Source organism: Colossoma macropomum, unplaced genomic scaffold, assembly GCF_904425465.1.
Source record: "Colossoma macropomum unplaced genomic scaffold, Colossoma_macropomum, whole genome shotgun sequence".
Classification (NCBI taxonomy): Eukaryota; Metazoa; Chordata; class Actinopteri; order Characiformes; family Serrasalmidae; genus Colossoma; species Colossoma macropomum.
The window spans coordinates 4220002-4242069 of NW_023494803.1; the positions used below are offsets into that span (position 1 = coordinate 4220002).

General features: G+C 41.1%; 1 protein-coding gene across 3 annotated transcripts in view; it reads right to left on the reverse strand.

Annotated features, from left to right (window-relative positions):
• Positions 1–22068, reverse strand: part of ltbp1 (latent transforming growth factor beta binding protein 1) — a 229208-nt gene that overhangs the window by 47858 nt on the left and 159282 nt on the right. For all 3 annotated transcript variants that reach the window (XM_036592702.1, XM_036592701.1, XM_036592703.1), the window contains 8 exons: positions 18621–18746; positions 18265–18390; positions 16002–16127; positions 13858–13977; positions 11211–11333; positions 6722–6844; positions 6320–6445; positions 4971–5096 (listed from right to left, as the gene is read on the reverse strand). In XM_036592702.1, the coding sequence (XP_036448595.1) occupies positions 4971–5096; positions 6320–6445; positions 6722–6844; positions 11211–11333; positions 13858–13977; positions 16002–16127; positions 18265–18390; positions 18621–18746 (996 nt within the window). The remainder of the gene's footprint in view (positions 1–4970; positions 5097–6319; positions 6446–6721; positions 6845–11210; positions 11334–13857; positions 13978–16001; positions 16128–18264; positions 18391–18620; positions 18747–22068) is intronic.

Genomic DNA, 22068 nt, shown 5'->3' on the forward strand with positions numbered 1-22068 from the left:
TAGCGACTTTGCATCATGACAGTGGAGTTTGACTAGGCCACGAACTGGGAACTTTGCATCGTAAGAGTGGAGTTTGACTAGGCCACGAACTGGGAACTTTGTATCGTAAGAGTGGAGTTTGACTAGACCACGAACTGGGAACTTTGTATCGTGACAGTGGAGTTTGACTAGGCCACGAACTGGGAACTTTGCATCGTAACAGTGGAGTTTGACTAGGCCACGAACTGGGAACTTTGTATCGTACAGTGGAGTTTGACTAGGCCACGAACTGGGTACTTTGCATCGTAACAGTGGAGTCTGACTAGGCCACGAACTGGGAACTTTGTTTCGTAACAGTGGAGTTTGACTAGGCCACGAACTGGGAACTTTGCATCGTAACAGTGGAGTTTGACTAGGCCACGAACTGGGAACTTTGTATCGTAACAGTGGAGTTGACTAGGCCACGAACTGGGAACTTTGCATCGTAACAGTGGAGTTTGACTAGGCCACGAACTGGGAACTTTGCATCGTAACAGTGGAGTTTGACTAGGCCACGAACTGGGAACTTTGTATCGTAACAGTGGAGTTTGACTAGGCCACGAACTGGGTACTTTGCATCGTAACAGTGGAGTCTGACTAGGCCACGAACTGGGAACTTTGTTTCGTAACAGTGGAGTTTGACTAGGCCACGAACTGGGAACTTTGCATCGTAACAGTGGAGTTTGACTAGGCCAGGAACTGGGAACTTCGTATCGTAAGAGTGGAGTTTGACTAGGCCACGAACTGGGTACTTTGTATCGTAAGAGTGGAGTTTGACTAGGCCACGAACTGGGAACTTTGTATCGTGACAGTGGAGTTTGACTAGGCCACGAACTGGGAACTTTGCATCGTAACAGTGGAGTCTGACTAGGCCACGAACTGGGAACTTTGCATCGTAAGAGTGGAGTTTGACTAGGCCACGAACTGGGAACTTTGTATTGTAACAGTGGAGTTTGACTAGGCCACGAACTGGGAACTTTGTATTGTAACAGTGGAGTTTGACTAGGCCATGAGTCAGGGACTTTGCACCATGACAACAAAGATTGACTAGTCCATGAGCCAGGGACTGGCTGGTGGTGGAGTGTGACAAGGCTGCGATCTAAGGACTTTGCACCATGACAGCAGAGTCTGAGTATGCCAAGTGCTGGGTCACTGGGTCACTATTCAAACAAACTTTAAATGGACCACGAGCCAGGGACTTTGCAGCGTGACAGTGGAGTTTAACTGGGCTGTGACAGCGAAATTTGATCAAGCCATGGGCTGGATACACTGCACTGTGACAGGAGAGACTGTATTTAAGTCCCATACAAACATTTACTGCCGTCGGAGAATGCATCCACATCTATGAAGCAGCATGCAAGAACAAGAAATTGCTTACATCTATGTTTGATATACACATAATTAGGGCTGAGTATGAAAATTCAATTCTTTTATGGTACTGAATGAGAGTTTGGGTGGCCCCACAGTTTTTCCATCAGCAACTGATGATTTGCCAAGAGACTGTCGCATTGTGAAAGCAGAGATGACCAGAATTGATAACAGAGTTTGACCAGGCTGAGAGCTGGGTCACTATTCATTGTAGTAGCAGAGTTTGACTGGGCTATGAGTCAGTGACTTTCCACAGTGACAGTGGAGTTTGACCAGGCTGCAAACCAGGGACAGCAGTGTTTGACTGGGCCATGTGCTGGGGACTTTGAATCATGACAGTTGAGTCTGACCAGACCATAAGCCAGGTACTTTGCATCATGACAGTGGGGTTTGACCAGGCTGCGAGCTGGGGACTTCGCACCACGACAGGGGATTTTGACCAGGTTGCTAGTTGGGGACTTTGCACTACGACAGTGGGTTTTGACCAGGCTGCAAACTGGGAACTTTGCAGTGTGACAGGAGAGTTTAACCAGGCCACAAGCAAGGGACTTTGCACCATGACAGCAGAGTCTGACTACACTACAAACAGGGACCTTGCATCGTGAAAGCAAAGTTTGACTGGGCCACGACCCTTGGACTTTGTACCAATGTTGGGAGACTTCTTTCTCTTTGTGTGTGTGTGATTTGTTTGCAGTTAAAATGTCCTTGGGTTATTATTAATTAAATTTATTCAGTAACCTTTATTGAAGTCAAGGTGTCAGTTTTGGTATCGGTATTTGTATCTTTATCAAAAAAGGTTGAAGGATGCCCAGGATACTGATACTATCTTTAACCCCAACCCTAGGCAGATACTAAAGATGTGCACCCAAAGCTTACTTTAATGGTTCTGTATGAGTTATATTAAGCCCAGATAAAATTTTGATCCACAGTAAAGGCTATTTTATCCCACTGCAATCTATTCGTGCCTTTATCCGCAACTTTCAGAAGTGAGACATGTTTACAACAACTAAACACACACACACTTAAACATGGCACACAGATACAAGCACACCCCCAGACACAAACACTCAAAGAAATGTAAACACACACAGACACAAATGCAGTGATGTGGAGCAGTCCACCGGGCTGGAGCACTCAGTTTAAAATATTCCTCCTTGTCTAGACAGTCAGCTGAAAAGCTTCCTTCTTTCTTTTTACTGAAGGAAAAGGGCATTTCAAACAACTCTGGCACAGCATACACTGGCAGGGCTCCCTCCCCACTGGAGGAAAAACTGCAGCAGTCTGAATGTGAAAGACATTAGGACCCCCTCCCCCCACCACACACACCTTTACGCTCTCTGTCTTTTACTTTCTCTCCCTCTGATGAGAGGAAACATGGAAGCAGGGAGTGCGGCTTTTCTGCCGAATCAGATTACACGTGAACAAAAAGATATGCATCAGAAGCACAATGCAAAACTATGGCCATAGCTATTTGCCAAATATTGCTACCTCTATGTGTTTGGGTGCAGCTTTTAGAATTTCTCACCGCAGAGTGAGCATTTTCATGTGAGCATGTGATATAGAACCACTGGCTATCCTGACACAAGCAGCTGATTCTGTGACACATTAAGGGCCACGTCGACGGAAGACTATACACCGATAAGCCTAAACATTATGACCACATGCCTAATATGCTGTTGGTCCTCCGTGTGCCGACAAAAGGGCTCTGACTGGCTGAGGCATGGACTCTACAAGACCTCTGAAGGTGCCCTGTGGTGCACCAAGACATTAGCAGCAGATCATGTAAGCCCTGTAAGTTACAACGTGGAGCCACCGAGGATTGGAATTCTTGTTTCAGGACATCCCTTGATTGGGTTAAGATGTGGGGAATTTGGAGGTCAGCGCAACACCTTGAACACATTACTCCTGATCAATGTGCGCAGCATGGCAGGGGCCATTATCTTGCTGAAAGACTGAGGAATACCATTGCCATGAAGTGGTGTACATGGCCCATAATGTTAAGGTAGGTGTCCACATGAATTCCTGGACCCAGGGTTTTCCAGCACATTAGCCCAGAGCATCACACTCCCTCCACCAGCTTGTCTTCTTCCCACAGTGTATTCTGGCGCTAGCACTTTCCCAGGGAAACAGCACACATGTACTCAGTTGTCCACGTGATGTAAAAGAAACGGGACTCATCGGACCAAGTGACCTTCTTCTATTGTTTCAAGGTCCAGTTCCAATGCTCACGTGTCCAATGTAAGTGCTTTTAATAGCGGACAGAGGTTAGCATTGGCACTCTGACCAGTTTACAGCTACACAGCTCCCTATGCGGCAGGACGTAGCATTGTATGTTGTGACATATTTCTCCTGTAACCATCATTAAAATTTCTCTGCGCTGTACCAAAGGAGTCCTTCTGTTGGTTCGAACAGCCTTCATTGCCCTTGCACATCAACAAGTCTTGGACGGCTAACACTAGTTGCTAGTTGTGGTTTGTGCTTCCTCAGACCACTGTCAGTAGGTACTCACCACTGCTGACCGAAAGCACCCTACCGACCTTGCCATTTCTGAGATGCTCTGCTCCAGTTATCTGGCTATATAACGATTTTGGCCCTTGTCAAAGTCACTCAGGTCTACATGCCTGCCCATTTCTCCTGCATCCAGCATGTCAATGACAAGACCTTGACATGCACCAATGTTACAAGATAACCAACAATATTTGCCTTACCTGTGAGTGGTCATAATGTATTGGCTCATTGATATACATGGAAATGTAGAAATCTGTACAGTGTAAATGTCTGCAACTCCAGGTTACTGTTCCACAGGTCAGGTGGTAGTGTTATACCTAAGGCTTAATTTGTAAGTGATGAGGTCCTGCAACACTTAGTAGTGATGGATCCTGTAGGTTGATATGGCTGGTGGAGCATCAGACATGCAAGTCAGTGTGAGCTTTTCCAATAACATTTTATTTTTTGACTAATGACTGTGTTGAATATTCTCTCAAACTTGGGTTTCCCAAAACTGAACAAACAGCTTCTAATCAGTGATGTACCAAAATAAAAATTCTTCACCAAAACCGAAATTCAGGAAACACTTGTTTATACTACTTACATTTAAAAAAAATCACTAAAATTATATAGACTATAACATATGCCACAAAATCCAAGACCCTCGATAACGGTGAATGGTTGGTCATCTTGTGCACTTTGGTACTGTTGTTTGTGAATTTGGTATCTTTTGTATTGAAGGAAATTTCCTTTAAGTCAGATCAAACTTAATGTAGACGTTCTTGAATGTTGTATACCCTTTTGATAGTTACCATTTTTCTAAATCACCTGTCTAATGTCTTTCATAGAAACCGTGACCATAGAAACTGCTGATCCGCTGCTGCTCAAATAGTTTGAACTGGTCAAACAGCCATGACCAACACCGGAAAGTGAATGAAACAGTCAGTGTTTTAATACTATTTCTCATTTCTTTTACAATTTAAATCACTTGTAAAGGCTTAGATTTTGACACTTGCAACAATTAAGCTGTAGGCCGTTTTTCTCTTTTGGCAAAAACAACAAGTGCGACTGTATTTCTGTGCTGTGTGTGTACCTACCTTCGCAGCCAGGCGGGTCCTGTGTCCACACATATCCAGGCTCACAGATGAAGTGAAATGAGCCCTCTGTGTTCACACACTCCCCGTGCAGTCGCAAGTGACTCTCTTCCACGCACTCATCCACATCTGCACAGACAGTGGGACGAGCTCTGTTTACACTTGGCATTAACATCTAATAACCGTAATCACGCCTATAGCCTATACTGGGTATGCTGAGTAACTTTTTTTATGAGGGGGTCCCTGATTTAAACTACACATTTTTGTTCTTCAGTAATGTTGATGGAATACATTTAAATGGAAACAAATAAAGCAAACTAGATTTTCATCTTCTTAACAAGCATGTCGACCTTTATCTGAAGTAATTTTATTGTGTTTAAATGCTGTTTTTTATTGTGGCAATGCTACACAATTATTTGTTATCAAGAAAGCTACAGTGTGCTGTTGCAGCTGTCTTTGGTGTGATTATTTTCACCCCTCTCCTTTTACCCTCATTGCTCGCTAGCAGCTCAACACCCAGTCACAACATTTCACACACAAAGAGTCAACAGTGTCCTAATTAATCTGATAGCAGAGCTACAGGGAAGAAAATATTCTGATTGAAAACTTAAAAATTGCCAGCAAAATGAAGGCCCACTAGAAAGTCTGTAGAAAATGGCTACTGTCAATCAAAGCATTTTGCAATTGTGATACAGAGCATTCCAGGCATTTTAAGCTACAGAGAAAGAAAAGATGGCATGTTATGTATGTTTTGCTTCAACATTTGCATTCGAAAGTTTACATTTGAATATGCATGCGGAAGACTATAAACAACTTGTTTAACGAGAAGGATGGGAACAAAATTGTAAGCTATGGATGGAGCACATTAGACCCTGAACGTGGTTGAAATTAGACCCTGAACGTGGTTCAATCCAAACACAATGCATGATTTACAAAGAAATTGCATATTAGTTTTGAGCCATTATCAGCTGAAAATGCTGGATCAGATATCTGTGGGTATATGAAAATGACCCCGATTCAATTTTGTCACAAATCTAGCCTAAAATAGCACACATGTACCCTGTGTGACTCAAAAGATAGAGTGAAAGTAGCAGAGTATTACAGTAATTTGAGCATGATAACCTACTTTTACACAATCATCTTAAATAAAGCGCTTTGCTAAAAACAGTTTAACTTAAAGCTTAGTAGTTTTAAAAGAAAATATATTGGATCAGTATCGAGTGAGCCTACTTTGTCAACTTCCTCAAGATCAGGATAGCAAGATCCGATGACATGCACAGTTACACATATGCCTTTTAAATGCAAATAAGGACATCTATTTTAATGCCAAGTGTATGCGTGTAAGGTCTCACCTTGGCAGCTGGTGCCGTTGACTTGCCTGTACCCTAGTGGGCAGTTGCAGTGGTACGAGCCCATGTTGTTAACACACTGACCCACACCATCACACAGCCCTGACAACTCCTGACATTCATCGACATCTAAAAAATGAACAACACAGGCTATCAGTATCGAATACATACACAGTGTTATATCAGTGTTTGTTGCTGTGTTGGATCTATGTTAGTGTTTATTCCACACAGTGGTGAGCAGGATGTGTATGTTTGTGTGTTTGTGGCTACATTTTAGTATTTAGCACTTTAGTATTCCTACCTGGAAACTGGATTCAAGATTCAGATTTAAGGACCTCTGCTGTTCGCTGTGTACTGTGTAAGATATGACTGTCTGTATGTTGTGTGTGATGTGAGGTTCTATACCGTCACATTGCTCCCCTGATGAAGCCAGCCTGAAGCCAGTCTCACAGTTGCAGATGAATGACCCCTCTGTGTTCTGACAGTGACCCCTTGTGCACACACTTTCATCCTGACACTCGTCAATATCTGCAACACACACACACACAAACACACACACATACTGTTAAATTCGCATCGTTTTCTCTTTGTTATTTTCCTTCTGGCTCGATATACGTCTGCCATAATGTTAGAGCACCACTGCTATTCAGTGCAGTCTCACTAACACATTTCAAACACAGAGCATCATAACTCACTCCTCACTGTGAACCTTCATCAAGCTACAAAACAGTATTCGCCTCAGGCTCCTGTCATACTTTATGATTACTACAAAATATACTGACACGTACGCTGCACAAATACACCTCCATATGCTGAAAGGGCCGTATCACAGGAGTTTCTGAATTTCTTTTAGTCTTTTGAAATAAGAGAGCTGCACTGCTAATGTTTCAAAACACACTAAGATGTAAAAGCTGCCTGTTTTGAAGTCTGTGTTTCTGTGATGTCACAAAAACCAACACATTTACCTACACCGATCAGGCATAACATTATGACCTTGACTGATCCTTGTTTCTAGGCTCATTGTCCATTTTATCAGCTCCACTTACTATATAAGTGCACTTTGTAGTTCTACAGTTAGACTGTAGTCCATCTGTTTCTCTGCACACTTTGTTAGCCCCCCTTCACCCTGTTCTTCAGTGATCAGGACCCCCATGGACAGAGCAGGTGCTATTTGGGTGGTGGATCATTCTCAGCACTGCAGTAACACTGACGTGGTGGTGGTGTGTTAGTGTGTGTTGTGCTGGTACGAGTGGATCAGACACAGCAGTGCTGCTGGAGTTTTTAAACACTGTGTCCACTCACTGTCCACTCTATTAGACACTCCTACCTTGTCAGTCCACCTTGTAGATGTGAAGTCAGAGACGATAGCTCATCTCCTGCTGCACAGTTTGTGTTGGTCATCCTCTAGTCCTTCATCAGTGGTCACAGGACGCTGCCCACAGGACGCTGTTGGCTGAATATTTTGGTTGGTGGACTATTCCCAGTCCAGCAGTGACACTGAGGTGTTTACAAACTTCAGCAGCGCTGCTGTGCCTGATCCACTCAGACCAGTGCAACACACAATAACACACCACCACCACGTCAGTGTCACTGCAGTGCTGAGAATGATCCACCACCCAAATAGTACCTGCTCTGTGAGGGTCCATGGGGGTCCTGACCACTGACGAACAGGGTAAAAGGGGGCTAACAAAGTATCAGAGAAACAGATGGACTACAGTCTGTAACTGTAGAACTACAAAGTGCACCTATATAGTAAGTGGAGCTGATAAAATGGACAGTGAGCATAGAAACAAGGAGGTGGTCATAAAGTTATGCCTTATCTGTGTTTATCCACCTATTCAGCCAACACTCTTAAAAAAGATGGTTCTTCAAGGGTACTTTAGTAAAGGACACGGTTCTATTTAGAACCCTGAGTTCTATATAGACCCACTTCATGCTTAAATAGTTCTTCTGATTGTGTTGTATGTGGTTCTATATGGGACCTTTCTGAAAATGATTCTATAAAGCACCAAATAGGGTTCTTCTATTGTTACAATGTCAAGCTTGGAACAATAGAAGAACCCGTTTTGTTGCTATATAGAACCATTTTAAAAGGTTCTATAAAACCATATAAAGAACCATTTAAAACACATTCATTAAAACACATAATCTGATTAACCATTTTACCATGCACTCTTAAAAAATGGTTCTTCAAGGGTTCTTTAGAAAATGGTTATATACAGAACCAATCTGAACAACCATTTCACCCTGCAGAATCATTTAAACATGAAATGGTTCTATATGGGGCTCACGCTTCTACATAGGACCTAAAGAACCCTTGAAGAATCTTTTTTAAGGGTGTAGTCATACTGAAGTTATAAGACCTTTTTGCAGTCCAGACTGCTTTTTGAATGAGGCACATTACAGAGCCAATGGGAACAGAGCTCATCTACATATGTCAGTCTTTAAGGCACAGTAACAAAAGCAGCCTGTTTAGTTCTTATTTGAGTTGGAAAATAGCCATGAAAAAATGAATTATGTCTCTTTCTGTACATAAAACTATACAAATATCATAAATGGCCCTCAAGGGGGAAATAAAGGAAAATACAAGAAAAATGTAGGATATGGGCCCTTTCATATCCTTCAAACACGCTCCTGTACAGAATTCCAAATATCATCTATTGATTCAGCAAGCCAGAAACAACCACTGATAGAGAGTGAGAACTCGCCAGAAATTTCCCAGTGATTTATGCTCAGACACTGTGAGCATCGCCAGTGCACTTCAGGATCACAAGATGGAACTTCAGGCTTAATCGAACGAGTCAGTCTGAGACGTGACTTTCCTACAAATTCGTCGCTGCTTCGAGACAGAAAAATGTCTCTCTTCCTTTTCGAGATTGAAAAAAACCCACTAAAAATCAAGTCCACAGGCCAAGCAGAATGTTGCACACAACTCATAACAGATCTGCGCCGTCTCAAATGCAATCCAACCTAGTAGAGGCACATCTATCTTCCTGTATTCCTTCTCTCATCAGCTGGAGTTACTGGTCAAAAATGGTCTCATATGAAGCTCATGCAGCAGAAGGTATTTGTATGCTGATTTAAAGGGCCCATAACATGCTCATATTTCTTGCTTTATGGGCCCATATTCTCTGTTTTTCTAGTATTTTTTTTCCCAATGTCCACAAAAACAGCCACAAGTCATTTTTATATGACCATTTTCCAACCCCTCTTTACCTCTCAGAATTAAACAGGCTGTCATATATTGCGCTTCATAACATGCCACACGTTTTCAACAGGAGGCAGGTCTGGACTGCAGGCAAGCCAGTCTAGCACCTCCATTCTCTTACTATGTAGCTACACTGTTGTAACACATGCAGAATGTGGCTTGGCATTGTCAGGGACGGCCCTGAAAAAGATCCTGACTAGATGGCAGCATGTGTTAGTCTGAAACGCGTCGGCTCCCCTCAGCATTAATGATGCCTTCACAGATGCCACTGGTACTAACACACCCCGATACCATGATCGACACTGACTTCTGAACTTTGCATTAGTAACAATCAGGATGGTCCATTTCCTCTTCGGACAGAACACATCATTTTTTATTTCCAAAAACAATCTGAAAGGTGGACTTGTCAGGCCAAAGAACATATTTCCACTCTGCGTCAGTCCATCTCAGATGAGCTTTAGCCCAGAAAAGTCGGCGGCGTTTCTGGATGTTGTTGATATACGGCTGCTTTGCATAGTAGAGTATTAATTTGCATGTGTTGATGCAGCAACAAATTTTATTTACTGAAAATGGTTTTCTGAAGCATTCCTGAGCCCATGTGGTTATACTCATTACAGAAGTATGCCGTTTGTTTCATAGAGACACTACATCTTTTTTTTTCAGAGACACTATGGATTATTAATGCCCTATAATAATCCACTGTTTTAACAGTGAAAAGTTTACATGTCCATGTTCACACGTTTAATATTATTTAGCAAGCTATTTATTTTTAAATTAATCTCTAGTTCACTCAGTTCTGTTTCCAAACACTGCAACTATCACTTTCGAAGCATGTCTGTCATCGCTGATATCCTCTTAGATTACCCTATAGGCCTGCTTGAGCCCAAACCAATAGTTTATGCTGCACATTTCAGACTACTTTTTGACATATTTCAGACTAAAATGCACAGGCGCAAAAACAGCCCATTTAATAATTTAATAAAACATAAAGGGATGATGGAAAATGATCATGTGAATGAATTATGACTGTTTTTGATACATAAAACACCACATGACCACTATAATTGGACCCAAAAATCATCAAGGAAAATGTAGAATATAGACCCTTTAAAAGAAAATTCCATATATTTGTCCAAATGTCATAATCAAATGGTTAAGATGTAAACAAAGTCTTTCAGAGTGGTCTGATGTGAAATACTCCATTCCAGAGAAAGTTACTGGGTTGGACTTGTTCACAGTGGTGACAGGAACCAGACATCTGAAGGATTTAATGTCACAGAAAGTTATTAGATTCAGTATTTAGGATGGATGATGTCTGAGACACTGTTTTCTGATCATTTTGAGATAAAATTTTGAGCTATAACAGTTACGTATTAATACGTATTAATGATGGATAAGTACATTCAGGACATTGTACAACACAGCAGTCCCCAAAAAAACCACTTCACTGGTTCATTGGTGGTTCTGGATAGTAAACAAAATGGCTATATTTGTGTTGTAGACATCATGACCCCTGATTCCTATCACCACCACTGTAAGGAAATCTGAGTCAATAAGTTTCTGTACAATGAATTATTTCACACCAAACCACTATACATTGTTTTATTCACACCTCAATGACTTTATTACGTAGAAAGTTCGGATTTCTTTAATGTGTTTTCCTACAAGATTAATGCAGGATGTTACCTGTACAGGCCTTGCCATCACGAACCAGAACAAAGCCCTCATTGCATGCGCACACAAAGTAGCCCTCATGGTTGGAGCACTGACCATTGGCACAGGCCGTTCCGTCCAGACACTCATCAATATCTGCGGACAGATTGGACAAGGGACAAAATGAGGATACGTTGGGATGCTGACAGAGACCACTTTGGTGGAGCTACAAAGGAGGTGTTTCTGATAAAGTGGCCAAAGAGGGTGTCCTAGCACCCACCTTTCTACAACTCCAACACATCATACTCTTCCATTCTCTCCCAGCCACCATCTGAAATATTAGCGCTAGCTACACTCACAGAAAAAGATTTATAGTTCTCATAACAGTGTGAATTTCCAGTGTATGTTGGGTCTTTAAGTTTTATGATCTTTCAGCAGGTCAGAGCAGCAGAGGTCATCAGAGTCAGCTCATATAGAACCGGGGGAGTCAGAGGGGAATAAGACCATTATGTCTGCCCCCATGAGGGAGTGCAGATTAAACAGATAAAGGTAAGGCCACACATATACACATACAAAAGTTCAAGGTCTGAATCTGCAGAGGAATAAAACGCTTTTCATTTTGCCTTCCCTTCACTTTCTATGGAGACAGGTGGCAGTCCTGCAGAGAGGTGTGTTTGAGCGAAAGTGGAAGGAAGCAAGCGACTAGAGTGAAAACACTGAGACATTCTGCAAATGGGAGTGAATTTCTACAAGCAAAAGCCAATCCGAATATTGAAATGTGGTGCGCTAGGTATTTCGTCATGTGTCAGGCTACAAACTGTAAAAAATACTACATATGGATCATTCTTCTGAATCGGTACCGAACTGTCTTGGACTTTCAATTAAAATACTTTTGCCTTGAGCGTTTCTATACCTCAGTTATTTTATTTTCTAAAAACAAAAGTTTATTTTATTAAAACAAATGATTAAACATTCCATTTTGTCACCAACAAAACAATCATAACACTACTGAAACTTCACCAAATGTTTCCGTAGGGACTGTTTCAACAGTGACATTTTTAACAAATTTGAGCAGAACTTAAAAGCTAGCCTTTCATGACGAGCAAACACAGCCTTGAACAGCTGCACACACATAAATACATAATATTTTAATTAAAGCACAAAAAAGAAATCATAACTCATAACTCTGCAGAAAATATGTGTTTCTTAATGTTTCACACTGATTCTCAGACACCGGGACCCATTTATTTCAAATTATAAACATTTTAACCTCCTACCTTCAAAATATGTCACAAGCAGGGTCACTTTAAAAGCAATCAAAAAGATCTTTTGAAAAAATTGTAAAAATATAAGTTTATTATTATTTTCACAAATGGAAATGTTGGGGTTATGCCAGAAACGTAGTATCGTAGAAATGAGGATGCTGTCATTTATCTTACTACTATATGATAATTCTTTGCAAGATAATCATAATTCATATTACCATAGGATAATCATTGTAACATAACCATAATCCAACATAATCCTCATATAATCCCCACATAATATCTAAGGTCTAAATAATTTTTTTCATAGTTTTTTTGACTGTCTGGCAGAATAGTCCATATAATTACATATTCTAATTATAATTACATTTTAAATTTCTACATATTCTACAGCTTTGTACACAATTTTACAACTTCCCGTAGTGCCACTATAGTCTCGAAGGTGAGATTTTCTGGTTTAAAGGCTAGGAAAACCTGCTGATGACATATTTTGAAGGTAGGAGGAGTTTTTGAAAAACTGCAAGCGTGATAGCGGCAATTTTTGAAAAATTCCAGTCATTTTTGCCATTGAAAAATCCAGCTTAGAGAGTTTTTTTGGTAACAATTTCTATGAATGTCACCTTTGTAAGCATCTATAAACACATTCATAACATGTTATAATGCATTCATAAGACATTATAAACATAGCTATAAATATTTATAAAAATGCATTATACATTATAGCCATGTTTATTATGCATTATGAATTGTTAACAATACATTATAAGTACTGTTCATAACAAATTATAAGAGCTCATAAGTCGTATTTGCCCGCTCTAAGTAAAGTGAAGCGTACTGTACTAAAGCCTCCTCCAGTGTTCAGAGTGAGGCTTCAAGTTGAAGTATTTACTGAAGGATTTACTGAAACACTAAAACATTCACATTAAAGCACATTACAGGCTTCAAATGTCAGAGTTTAAACTAGAGCTGCCATCAGTGTTTTACCCAATGTGGGAAAGGTAATGTTCACCACCGTTAGCTTGGTATTTGTCTTTACTTTACGCTCTCCAAGCTGGGACTGACTTCTTTGGCACTGACATTATAACATGTTGTTAACACTATTTATAATGCATTATATTAACAATTCATAATGTATAATAAACATGGCTATAAAGTGTAATTCAGTGTAATTCTTTTTTATAAATATTTATAACCATGTTTATAATGCCTTATGAATACATTATAACATGTTATAAATGTGTTTATAGATGCTTACAAAGGTGACATTCATAGAAAGTGTTACCGTTTTTTCTAATATGAGTCTGAAGCCAACAACAAAACAACGATACGGCTTTAGCGGCATATGAAAATACAACCTACAACATTCCTCTATGTTTTCCAAACATGCACCTCTACACTGAGGCTCAATCTCTTACCTACACATTGGCCATCCTTGCCCTGGAATCCCTCAGGACACGGGCTGCACATGTAGGAGCCAAGAGTGTTATAGCAGAGACCGGAGGGACACACGCTTCCATTCTGACACTCGTCCACATCTACGAGGAAAGAGAGAGAGAGCAGGACAGGGAGAGACAGAAAGAGAATCAGACAGAAAAGAGGTGAATTAAAACACGAAGCACAGGAAGAGAAGAATACACAAAAGACTAAGCAAGCAAGGAAGCTCGCATCAATGTCTGACAGCACCGTCTCATCCATCTAGCTCACTATCTGGCAACATCAGGATGACTCTTTGGCCGAGGTGGCTCGTTATTTGGCAGAGAGGCCTGGCCTTATTGATGGCTGTTATTGCTATCCCACAGAGAGGTGAGAGTGAAACGAGCGGCCTGGGCGGAGCGGAGCTCATCCATTCCCTCCGTCTCTGGACACAATGGCACACTGTTATAAATGAAGTGGTTTGAAAGAAAACACCTCAACTGCAAAAACACACTCTGGCAGCAGAGCTCTGATGAACAGCCCCCCAGGCGGTTACTTCAAACTGTTCATCCAGAGCATCCGTTAGCAATCATTAATGGTCCAACATGGAAAAAGTTCCTTTACTTCCTCATGATAAGGATCCATGTGGGTTTAAGATGTTTGAACTACCCTTATGCGAGAATACAATGTCAGGAAACATGATGAAGACTGACCGCTTGTCTTCTCCCACTATATGCGTCAGGTATTAGACATCAGTTGTTCCTTTAGTAAGTTTAGAAACGGAATAAACCGTTGTAGCTGATAGTAGCAGTCAAATCGTAGGCTCCCAAGTCTATCTGCAGGTGAATTAACAGGACTTTAAAGCTACGTTCACATTACAAGTCTCATTGCTCAAATCTCTCTCATACGACAGTTCACACTCGTTTAGGTAAGCGATTCAAACCTGTCATTAATGTGACGAACCGGCGTCCTGAAATGACCCTCGTGAACACATCCTACTCAGTAACGTCACGTGAATGAATCACGTTCATCATCAGCACAAACTAACGAGCAGAACGAGCTTCACTGAGAAGATGATTAACTCTGATCAGCTCTCAGCTTCATTATTAGAGCGAGACAAAGGAGAAAAAGGTGAGATGTGTTTCTTTTCCACCATTTACAGGCTTTAACTTCTGTTCGGTGCTGCTGCCATGGTAACGCTGAATGATGGCGCACGCACAGTGGGAAAAAAGCACATGAATTCCGATCTGAGCGTCACATTAAGGTCGCACGGCAACAAATAGGATACGTATCCGATCTAGGACCACATATGAAAGTGGCTCAGATCGGATTTGAAAAGATCAGGTTTGTGTTCACACAGCCCTGGAAACAACAGAGCTGAGTCACATTAGGGCAACAAATCAGATTTGTGCCACTTCAACCTGGTAATGTGAACGTAGCCTAAATCAACCAGCAACAACTGTGATGTTCACATGTAAAATCATGTAGTTCTTAACTATCTGGGTTGGTTAAGTAACTGTTATGTACTATAATAATCCAGAATAAATCAGCCAAGACATGTTTGTCCAGTGTTATGGATGACAATATCTCATACAGTCTCAAAAACCATAAGCCTAAAACTAGAACTAAAACTCTGGCCTAAAACTAGAGTTTAATATGTGCTTTGTAGCCTTCTGTAGCTCAGTATTACATCCCTCAGCCTCACTGGTTTGCCAGAATTCACCATGTTTTTGTTTATCTCACTACAATTCCCAGCATGCCTCACATCCCCTATATTCTACAACCAATGGGAATGCCTGTGGTGCCAACCAAATCTGACTGCTAGCCTAGCTACTGATCTATAAGCTAATATATTTTTAATATATTATATTTATTAGATCGTATTTAGTTGTTGAGGCTTCTGTGTAGTTTTCTGTTAAATATATGTTTTCTGCTTTTTTCCTGACTTGTAACTTGTACTTAATAGCCATTTTGACTGGTACTTAAATGAATGTAAGGGTGGTCCCTGACTTTTGCACAGCCCTTCATATAAAGTTCTTATAGCATTTTTTTGTATTTGGTTGGAGTTCATCCCACAGAAGTACTTAAAGTGATTCTATTCGAAATGAGTCTGGTGCAAGTAGCCACTGTGGTGAGTGGTCAATACCTTCGCATTGTCCGCTCTGGCCCAGTCTGTAGCCGCTGCCACAGTGACGACAGGTGTAGGAGCCCAGCGTGTTCACACAAAGACTGTTCTCAGGGCACATACGAGGAACCTCACATTCATCTACATCTGTCAGAGAGACAGAGAGAGAGAGAGAGAGAGAGAGAGAGAGAGAGAGAGGTAGAGGCAGAAGGTGAGAGATAAAGAAGAAGACACAGAGAGAAAGGGGGGGATGAGAAAGAGAAATAAAACAGAATTTCAAGAGAAAACAAACAAAGGGAGAAGATAGAGAGAGTGGAAGAGAGAGAGAGAGAGAGAGAGAGAGAGAAGAGCAATTTTCATTAAATCAACTCTAGAGAGAATATACAGGGCTTCCTTTGGCCTTGGGTGGGCTGCACTGTCTCTGCTTCAACAGATGTCAAATGGAGCGATGGAAAGAAGGAGAATAGTGGAAACACAAAGAAGAGCTACATTCCAGGATACACTACTAGCTTCCACACTGGTTATAATTTCATGCTGTTCTTGAAAGATCATCTGCTAGATTTCAGATCGCAAACTACAGATAAATACAAATAAGGTCCCAGGTTCCCAGGATAAGAGGCTCATCATGATACCCAGTCTGTCCTACAGCTGTATGCAAAAGTTTAAACAAACTTAAATATTGCATTTTTTTTCTGCAAAGGTAACACTTTATTTTGATGGTCCACTGTAGATGCTTTTGCAGATGCTCAGTCTGTCTTTAACCAACATTCAACTAAATATCTATTAAATGCAACTGAACTTAAAATTGAGGGTGATAGATACTATAAGGCTTCTCCTAAACCTATAGCCACAACCTTAATGTTGTTCATAGCATCCGTAGATCATTTATAGGGGACCACCAAAATAAATAGTGACCAAGATGAGCATCTAAAAGGAGGCTACCCTACTCACACTAGTAAGGCACTCTACTTCCCCACAGGAAGAAATATACAGCTAACAACATGACATCACACCACGTGAGCCGGCGCTATTTCAGGACAGATTTGTTCCTGAGTCTTCAAAAAAAAACTGAATTCGTTAACCTGTGGTGAAAATGCATTTTCCAAAAGAAAACACTTCCACACTCCCTGTGGTCGGCCAACAGCTGGGACAACACTCATTATGATCCCGCTCCCAACCCTCATCCGCTAACCCGCTAACCCAGCTAGTGGCAGGCGGCTACATTTAGTGCATTCTGAGGGCAGGACCAGCAGCCCAGAAATAGACCTCCTCTAGATCCCCAGGACACGGCACTTAGAGCCAAGAGAGAAGGAGTGGTAATGAATGGCCCATGAGGGAAAACAAGTAGTTCTATATGGAGACATTACCTAGCTAAACGAAGAACTGGAAACTTGTTCAGTTAAGTTCCAGATTATAAAATCCATCAATTATCCTCCATATATGATTCACTTAAAAAGGCCTTAGTGAAGAGATTACGTAAAGCAATCTCATGCAAATGTTGTAAAGACAGCTGATATTTCAACAATAAAGCTAGAGTTTTCCACGTATTTCTATATTAAAGTGTTAGTTTGGTGAAAAATGTACACAAACCAGCCAAGACATGTTTGTCTAATGTTATAGATGACAGTCTTGGAAGTTTACTCCAGCCTAAACCAAGAGTTTACTATGTTATTTGTTGTGCTATGTAGCATCCTTTAGCTCAGTATTACCAGAGCTGGTTTATGAGGAGTCTGGCCACCCCCCCCTCACCGATCCAACTCGTACCAGCACAACACACACTAACACACCAGTGTCAGTGTTACTGCAGTGCTGAGAATGATCCACCACCCAAATAGTACCTGCTCTGTGAGGGTCCATGGGGTCCTGACCACTGAAGAACAGGGTAAAAGGGGGCTAACAAAGTATGCAGAGAAACAGATGGACTACAGTCTGTAACTGTAGAACTACAAAGTGCACCTATATAGTAAGTGGAGCTGATAAAATGGACAATGAGCATAGAAACAAGGAGGTGGTCATAATGTTATGCCTGAACGGTGAACATCATCAGAATAGAGTTTTCCTCGTCTTTAAGCTGGAAAATCCCAATCTCAACCACTGGCACCACCAAAGAAAGCAAGTAAGTATGTTTGTATCGCACTTTGGCCAAAGTGACCCTTTAACAACACAATGCTCCAGTGCAAAGACTGTTCTGTAACTTAACTGTTCTCTAAATTAGATTTTCACCAAGCTATTTCTTTAACTTTTGCACCATGTTCACATTTTGTCCCTGAGTGTGTGGACTTACCGATGCAGCTGGTGCCCTCCTCGTCCGGAATGAAGCCAAGGTTACACACGCACAGGAAGCTTCCAGGAGTGTTCTTACAGCGACCGTTGGAGCATAGATCCGGTCTGTCCGCGCACTCGTCAACGTCTGTCGACAATCAAGGTCAAAAGTCTGACTGATTGGTAACTGACCGCTTAGTCGATGGGGTAAGCGAGTGGTTGTACCACAAACAACAGCAATCAATTAAAAGATCAATAAGGTGAACAGAAAAGCAGAGGAACACTTTGCCCAGGAGACAAGTTGAATGCAAATTTAGATAAAAAAAGAAATACTCTGTCATGATATGCAGCAGTTGAGTCTGGGTGGTGGTTTCTCACCTATACATGTGCTGCCCTCATCGTCCAGCCTGTAGCCCTCATGGCAGATGCAGTTGTAACTCTCTGGTGTATTGTAGCAGAAGCCTTGGCCGCAAATATCAGGCCTAATTATACACTCGTCCACCTCTACAGAGAGAAAGAAAGAGAGAAAAAAGTCTGAGATATGATTCATTGTCAATTTCTGAACAGTTTGATATGAGAAACTGGCAGGGAATTGAGCATAATACTGACTATAACTCATATAACAGTGACAAAGCCTTCCACTCTTTCATTGTGCTAGGCCAGGGGTCAGCAACATACTGCCCCTACAGCAAAACTAGACTTTTAGGTAAAAAATAAGTTAAAAAAAAGTGCAGTAAAATAACAGTTCTAACAACAAATGGTCTTAAACGCTGGAGTTAATGTAGAACTGCTAATTCACCCTTTAACCCTGAAGGTTGGTGCTCAGACTGCTAGTCACCATAACAATGCAGACAACAATCTCGCCTCGCTAGTAGCTAACGAAAAGGCAAAGAGAGAGATTTAAGACAAACATTGATAATTTGGAGAAAAATTGATTTTGATTTGTGTTTATAATCACTCCAGCTGGTTTCCTGATACGTTTAATTTGCAATGAGAAACTGTCAAACACTAAAAAGTCACGAAGCTGAAGTTTCTCATTCGCCAGCTTCTCGGCCGAATTCTCCCATTTCACCTTAAATGGTACAGCTACTGTATTCTGGCGACTCAGGCACCATTTGAGGTGGAACGGGAAATTTCGAACAAGAAGCTGGCGAATGAGAAGCGACTTCAGCCTTGTAAAAAGTCGCAAGTTGAGAGACATTTTACATGAAAGTATTGGAAAAGTTTCCTGTCAGAGATGCGAGAACACCGACTATAGCTGAGCTAAAGCTTAAAGCAGAGCAAAGTAAGTGTGTGTTTTCATTTATATTCAATTTGTTAGCCTATTCCAGCACATTAGCACACACTGAGACAGATTTACAGCCAAGATGGTAAAATGGACACATAACGTTGTGCCTGTCAATGTGGTTTGATTTGAATTTTTGTTGACTGCACAGACAGAAAACAGCAGTAAAACTGATGAATGGAACAGTGGGGTAGCACCTTACATTTCACCAAATACATCTAGACCTAAATACATAATGACAACATGATGACTTAAATACCAGATGTATGTACAAATGCATAAATAAAAATTAAGATGAAAAGAGGCAGTGTCCAGTACTGGCAAATTTACTTTTGACTACAAAGTATAAGAGCAAGTATCAGGACAATAAAATGAAATGATCTAAATTTTATTTACATGACATGTTTTTATGTCATCATGTGGTCATTATGTATTTAGGTCATCTGGTTCAAACCACATAGAATTATACTGAATTAATTGTGTTCGCATCACTTTACCAGATCTTTTAGCAAATATTACAACCAGCCCCTCCATCTGTTACAATTAACCCCACCTATTGGGTAAGTTGTGATATTCACATTTACTCTGATTTCAGCTAAACTGTTCATAAACAGGAGGAGCTGGAAACAAAGTTGTAACTTTAATTTGCAGCAGACATGTGTAGGTCATTTGTACAAAAAAATGATTAATCTTGCTCAAATAATTTTACAATTATTTAGCAAAAATCTAATTGTTTTAGGTTGTGGCCCTTACATGTCAAAATACAGTCATATGATGTATGTATGTTTTGTTGATGAATCAGCTTAGTGATTACTATGCAGTTTGAAGGATAAACTGGGAATCTTCAGGTCTTAAAGCCAGTCTGAATATCACACACAAGGGGGAGATATTAGCACTATTTTTGTGAGCATCACTGAAAGGGAGGAAACCCACACCAGCAGGATCTCATGAGTACACACATTATACTTCATATTCATGTATATGAAGTAAAATAAAAAGTTTACTGTTATAAATTGCATGTATATGATCACACTACATTACTAAATTACTAATACAGTTGTGTGAAAAAGTTTGGGCACCCTGGTCAAATGAGATGTTTTGTTGCTTTTCTAAGTGAAAATATGTTAAGACATTTTCTAGTTAACAGTAAATTACTGTTATTTGCTGAGTTTAACATAATTTGGGGATACCAGCAATAAAACATAAATGTGGCACATTCTATACTCAGTGTTTCTATTATGTTAAACTCAGCAAATAAACAGGAATTGTGCACTAAATGTTACGTTTATTTAACTTTGTTTCCGGTAGAAGATGTGTCCGCTTATTTTTGCTCAGAAACTCAACCGGTTTGAATTTTTGCATACAACTGTAAAGCTAAAAATAGCCAAAATCCCAAATGGTTAAACTTGCGCACATTTATGATAGATGTGTCGCCCATAAACAAACAGTTCTGACATTAATACGGCTCAGCGGTGGGGAGAAAGCATGGTTAAATAAAGATGGCACAGCAAACGCCAATTATGCTGTTTAGTTTATTGAACATCTGTCATCGGCAATCCTCATTACATTTCTGTGGGTGTTTTATATGGTGTCACCTTCCACAGAGAGAGAGAGAGAGAGAGAGAGAGACAGAGAGACAGAGAGAGACAGAGAGAGAGAGGCATTTGGACATCTGCCTAGTGCAACTGAGCAGAAATATCTTCGCAGCTTCCTGATTGGTTTGCATGGCTTGCTCCAAGCACACCCCCAGCAGACTAACAGCTAGCGGACAAAATGCTCTCGTTCCGAAAGTGGGGAAGACTCCTTGGATGCCTACCCCATCCAGACAGTGTCCAAATAAAAACAAGCTGTGTGTATTGCCTAGCTACGGCATGCTGAGGTGCAGATGGCACCCTGCTGGTAGGAATAACCACAGCAACGAGGGGCTAAAACAAGCTAAGCGCCCACCACCCTCCTGGAGATTGACACATCCAAAAGGAAACACCCTGTTTATTGGAGCAGCTTGGGAGATTCCACATAGCGATGCTGATTGACGCTAGCTATTTTAGAGAATGTTTCATGCAGTATGATGCTAGCTATTTCAAAGGACGCGTTAAAGGCCGTACATAGTGTCTCTGCGGATGATACAAAGTCTGTAAATATAGATGGTGGAAGAGTGAGAGAGATGGAGAGGCAGACAGACCCAAGGACGTTAGGGACAGACACGTTCACTGAGCATATTTCTATCATCTATTTCTGCCCCTGACCTGAGAAACATGCGGACACTCCGAGGAAGAGAAGAATGCAAATGCTCTTCAGCAAATGGAGGAGGAGAGGAAGAGGATGTGAGATGACAGATGTGTACACACTGACCAGTCACTTTATTACGTACACCTTGTATCTACCATCACTGTCCATTTTATCAGCTCCACTTACCGTATAGGTCCACTTTCTAGTTCTACAATTACAGACTGTAGTCCACCTGTTTCTCTGCATACATTGTTAGCCCCCTTTCACCCTGTTCTCCAATGGTCAGGACCCCCACAGAGCGGGTGGATCATT